Raw genomic sequence first — 5,998 nt, 5'->3', positions numbered from 1 at the left:
TATATATACATATATATAGATATGTATACACATATACACAATATAAAATAAGAACTAAATGACATTTCCTTTTTCTTATAGAATGAAATAAATTAAGTTAGCAATATAATAAGTATTTCAAAATAATATTAGCAAATGCAAAAAATAAACTTTAGCATAAATTGCGTGAATGTAATTTTTTTTAGCATCAATGTGCATGTCAATCGTCTTGGTGGATCGTATGGATCAAAAATTTCACGCAACACGCAAATTTCATGTGCTTGCGCATTGGTATGTCATAAACTGGATCGTCCAGCGCGATTCGTCACAACGATAGAGAGCAATATGCAATCGATAGGCAAAAGATGTTCTGCGCGACAAGAATATGAGATTTGGGTAAACAACAACGGAGCTATACAGTATCTCGACTCGAGACATTGGAGCAACTGTGGGTCTAGTTTCAATGAATCACAGGCTGCTATGGTAGCTTCTTACATGCAAAGGTATCACAACACAATATGCAGAGCACACACAAATAAAAAAATATATGTAATATATTATTTTATAACAATATCATGTTAAATGTATATATACTGCGTAATAGAGAGAGAGACAGAGGCAGTGGCGTATAGTCAAGCTCTGGTTGAACCTGACGGCGCCAGGGTACTTTTTTCGGAAAGCCAAACCTGGCGATACGGCGCAAAGATTCTTTCTATATAATTATTTAAAACTAATTTTTTCAGTTCGTGTAATAAGGCGATAAAATCAGAAAAAGAAGCATTTATATATTAAATAAAATTTGAATTTCGACATGATCTCATGGCGATAGCGTAGCTATAACCAAAACGTCAAATCATAGTAACATAGTATATGTAGGCCTGTATTCAGAACGCGCTCACATCGATGTTAGCGCTCTAATAGTTTACGTTACGCATATTATAGAATTTCAGAGATAAAAACACGTTCTAGCTGAATACGTATCAGACTTTATCTAAAAGGGTCGCTTGCGGACCAATTGACTTCGATCGCGCATCGCACGACTACATTCACTCCCTTATCCTGCTATTCCTGCCATAATGATGTACGTATACCGTGTACGCACAGCTACGTGATTTTCAAATCCATGGGAAACAGGATCGAGTTCTAATATAAATAAAAAGAAGGGAGCAGAATCTCTTGTAATCCTCGAATCAATCACATACGCGAATAGTTGTGCGACATCGTAATTCACGATTGTAACTTTTTGATAAAACCGCAATTTTGACTAATCCATACGGCGAACCTCACGACGCAATTGTAGTTTTCTTTTTTTTTTGGTACTTCGATTTGGTGCGGATTGGTGTTTGGAGATCCTGGCAACCGTATGTTTCAAGCATCCGTCAGAGTTTTTTTTTAGAACTGTACCACTAGTGTCGTAACCACAAAATATTTCATGCGTGGATAAAATAGACTATATCCAGTCGAAAAGTCCTGTACCATGTTGCGATTTCAGCAAAAGTCTAAAGATTACTGAATATGTATGTCCAACGAGGAAGCAGTGGAACGGCCTGCCAATCGCGCCGTTCGAGTCATGACGTTTTGATGGTGCGTGGCGGACTTTCCGTCTCGGTTTAGTCTGCTTTATCTATCCACGATATCCGTCAGGTGTACTTCTGTCTAATGTCTAAATCTATCCATTATACATACTTCCTGTGCACGATATGTTAAAATAAAGTGGCAAATTTTTTTGCATAGACAAATATTAGGATAAGTTAATCCGTGTTTATCCTATTTTGAACAAAATTTTGAATGATATTTCACAGAAAGGGAAAATATTATATAATGCTAATGCAAATAAAACAAATTATTTTAATTAACAATTATAAAATAATATTCAATAATTAAGTAAATCAACTTTTATCGTTAGCAGCTGCTATTTAACCGATACTTGGAGGTTCACTGGATTCGACGTGAGAACCGATTTACCGTCTAACACGTTTTGTCGGGCGTCAGGATCTACGGAAGGAGTTGCTATAATCGAGAATATGATGGAACATATTGCAAAAGTGACACGATTAGATTCTGTACAAGTCAGATTGGTAAACATGAATAATGTGGATAAACCTGTTTTAACAGGTATGATGGATGATTTGAGGGCAAAATTCAATTATGTGAAGATCATGGACGATAATGAGTACTTCAATTTACTCAATCGTTGGAAGAAAAAGGGAATTGCTCTGGTACCAATGAAATACTTGATAACAGATGGTGAAGGGCAATACAACGCAATGGTGTCGATCTGTGCTCGCGATGGTACGGTATGCGTGACGCATAGCGGTATTGAGATCGATCAAGGTATACATACGAAGGTACGCAAATGCATTGGTTTATATCTAATCAAGTGATTTCAAACTTTTTATTTAATTATTAATAAACTAATAAAAAATTACTTTTAAAGATTCTATTCCTTTGAAAATTTGAGATTTATAATTTTATAAAATTTTAATAGAAAACGTTGTTATTTAAGATTCCTATATCTTTAACATTTTTTATTTTTTATACAAATTATTTATTTTATAACCTTATTAAATTTACGAAAAATTCAATTTAGTATGTAAGACAAATAATTTTTGCATACCAGATAGCTCAAGTAGCAGCTCGTACATTAAAAATCAATATTAAGAAAATTACCGTTAAACCAAGCAGTAATTTAACGGCACCCAACGCTTCAACTACAGGACACGGCATTACCACGGAAAACTGCGGATACGTAAGAATTCAATTCGTCTCTATCACTATAAAGACAATGTTATAATCCTATTATATACATAGAGCAACATGCACATCGAGAATGGAAGGTCTTGGATCAGAAAATATCTGGACAAGAAATTTTTAGTAATAGTTTAGACAAGAGTTGCAGGGTTTAAAAGATCTACTTACTGATCACATTTGTTTCATTTTGGGCAATGCTGCTGAGACAGACCAAGGTCACATCATTAATGGAACACCTGCATCTTATTTCAGAATCTATTGTAACACCTGATGTCAAGATTCTAGTAGCATAGAATATTTTGGCTATACATTGGCTAAAATTGACAAAACATTGGTTATATCGGGAATAAGTTGGCTTGAGGGAGTCGGGAGCGGAGCGGGAACACCGTTTCCGGTGATATTCCCCCTCGTGGGTATTCGGGCATGAGGCTGGTGTCCCCTCCCGCCCGTCGGTGAGGTCTGAGGTTCCTCTCGCCGTAGGAGAGGAACCCCAGTTGAGGATGAGACGGCGTGAGCAGTGGGGTCGGGGGGCTTCCTGGAAGAATGCTTCACGCGTGCCCAGGGCGTCCCCACCAACGACGCCGAAGAAGGACACTGGCAGGGGTTTTAGCGGGTATTCACACCTTGGTTCTCCGAGGTAGGCGAGTCCCGCATAACCCGACCGGAATTCCCGTCCTGGTCGGGTATGCATAAACGCATTTCCCCTGCCTTACAAAAAAAAAACAAAAAAAAAGGGCATAAGTTGGCCAATATTTCCCAATATAATGCCAATATTTGTTATATAATGAATGCCAATGGAGAATACGTACCACTTAAAATCTTTCGTTTCCTTTCTTTCTATGAAATAAAGAATTCTGATTATTTAAATTTCTTATGCCTTATGTGTTATGCGTTCTATAAGAGTCCGTGTTCCCCGTCTAAACTGGAAGACGTCGAGAGGTTCATCGCTCGGTGCGATTAATTCGCGATCTGTAGACTCGAGTTTAATCCCACCTGCGCCCAAACGCAATTTTTTCGCATTTGAAGAAGTCGAAAATAGCTCCACCTGATAATCAAAAGACCTATGATCATCAGCGCAGTTTGACTTCGGTGTTAAATTGTAGGTCCTATATATACGTAGGCCAATAGACATATGTTTCTGATGTTTGACTAAGATAAGATTCTGTGGATCAATCACCTGCAGATTCGAGAAAAGAATATAGACCTCGGAATACGGAAAGTGAAAGGACCTGTAGATGTTCTATACTTCACATGAAGAGACAGTGTTAATCACCATCATCATTAGCAAAATATTAAACAAACAATGTACAGCCAATATAAAACATTGAACAAAAATTGAATCCACGATATTGTTTCAATAATATTGTTGAACTAATATTGGTTAAATATGATTATGCATCTACTGTACAATATTGGAGGTTAAATTTTACCGAATATTGATAAAACATTGGAAAAGCAGTGTATAGCCAATATACAACATTGAGTAAAATTGAATCCCCAATATTGTTGAACCAATATTGTTTAATCAATATTGGACCAATATGACAGATTAAATATTCACCCAACATTGGCGAAATATTGGACAGTGTACAGCGAATTTAAAACATTGGGTAAAAATTGTGTATCCGATATTGGTCCAATATTATTGACCCAATATTGGTTAAGTACAATTAGGCGTCTACCTTACAATATTGGACCCATATTGGATGTGCAAATCTTATTGAATGTTTATTATTGGCTGTAAATTTATTTCTTAATATTGCGCATGGTCTCGAGAAACATTTAAGAGGTTTAGTCGTCGTCGCGTCAATTCGACCTCATAAGTAGTGCTGACGGTAATTTAAATTTCAAACTTTATAAATACTTAAGGAAAACAAACTTTATAGTCTAGCGTTTTCCAAAAACTATTGACATCAGCTATGAGATTCAGGAATAAAAAATAGGGTATCCAATTTTCAAAAAAATTGATGCGACTTTTACCTCTTTGACGACACCACTCAAGGTCAAACAGATATGATCAGTATATAAATCTTTTTAAACTCTACAAATTTTGTTTAGATTTCTCCCAAAAGTGCTTTGTTTTCAAGATATTCCAGTTCAGCATTTTTCATTTACCCTGTATATATAACGTACCTATAACTTGACATCGATTATTACATTTATTTCAGGCAACGGAACAAGCTTGCATACAAATTTTGGAGAAACTCGAGCCAATAAAAAAAAAAATGGGAGAAACGACGTGGGAGAAACTAATTTTTGAAGCGTATCGAGAAGGCATTGATTTGTGCGAACATTATACGTACGTAAATATCATTTAATCATATATGATAGTGATATATCATATTGTGTCACAAAATATCACAAAGCGCTTTAACATCTTTCCGAAAATATTATACTTCTATCCTAGATATCACAGTTATGTTCAAAAGATGTATTTAAAGTGTTCATGTTGGACGTTTTAGACATATTAAGACTATTCAGATTAGATCCATGGATATTCTAAAAACATTTTAAAAACATCTAGTATTACCATTTTGGACTTCTTAGAAATGTCCATTTTGGGATGAAATAAACTAAAACCAGACTTAATTAATATATTAAACAAAATTTAAACAATTTTCTCGAACAAACTTGCACACTGGAAGCAAAAGATTTTTAACTCTTATCACTGCAATCAGCAAGCTATTGTTTCTTGACGCTTACCGCTTGCTGCTTGCTGTATGAACTAAGCTTTAATTTGGTAAACTTTTGCGTTACTAGAGGTAAACCACCTCGTGCGATCTTAAATAAATCTTCACTTGGCAAGTCAGCGAAAGCAACACATCGCGAGCAGACTTGGAAAATTTTTTGTAATAAACATTTTTTAACTGTGTAAATGTAACATACGTTGTAAGTTGAATAACGTACTTTTATAAAACATTCGTACTAAGTCCATGGACCGGATTGAAACAAAGTCTGTATGTCCAATGTATGTTTTATGCTGTCTGGGATTAGGTAAAAACATTTGTTTCGCTTTTTGTTTAGTATGTAGTGGTATTGTATAAAATGTAGTTTAAATATTTCGATATCATTTCCTGTAATTAATATTAAACGGAAGATTTTACAAAATGTAAGATCTGAACACTTCTATTCAAACTTAAATATGATCCAAGATTTTGTTTCTTATAGTATAAAAGTAATAAATTGCTTATATGATATTGTATTGTATAAAATGAAAAATGATATTATATGTTATTTCCATGTGCTTTTGGAAAAATTTCAATCAATA

General features: G+C 34.9%; 1 protein-coding gene across 1 annotated transcript in view; it reads left to right on the top strand.

Moving 5' to 3' along the window:
• LOC108775818 (xanthine dehydrogenase/oxidase-like) overlaps positions 1–5,998 on the top strand; it is a 14,370-nt gene that overhangs the window by 5,902 nt on the left and 2,470 nt on the right. Inside the window, exons 9-12 of the mRNA XM_018542264.1 lie at positions 186–482; positions 1,886–2,327; positions 2,600–2,728; positions 4,899–5,029. Of these exons, the coding sequence (XP_018397766.1) occupies positions 186–482; positions 1,886–2,327; positions 2,600–2,728; positions 4,899–5,029 (999 nt within the window). The remainder of the gene's footprint in view (positions 1–185; positions 483–1,885; positions 2,328–2,599; positions 2,729–4,898; positions 5,030–5,998) is intronic.

This window comes from Cyphomyrmex costatus, unplaced genomic scaffold (assembly GCF_001594065.2).
Source record: "Cyphomyrmex costatus isolate MS0001 unplaced genomic scaffold, Ccosl1.0 scaffold323, whole genome shotgun sequence".
Lineage (NCBI taxonomy): Eukaryota > Metazoa > Arthropoda > Insecta > Hymenoptera > Formicidae > Cyphomyrmex > Cyphomyrmex costatus.
The sequence above is the reverse complement of the archived record's forward strand: the minus strand, read 5'-3'. Positions and strand labels throughout refer to the sequence as shown.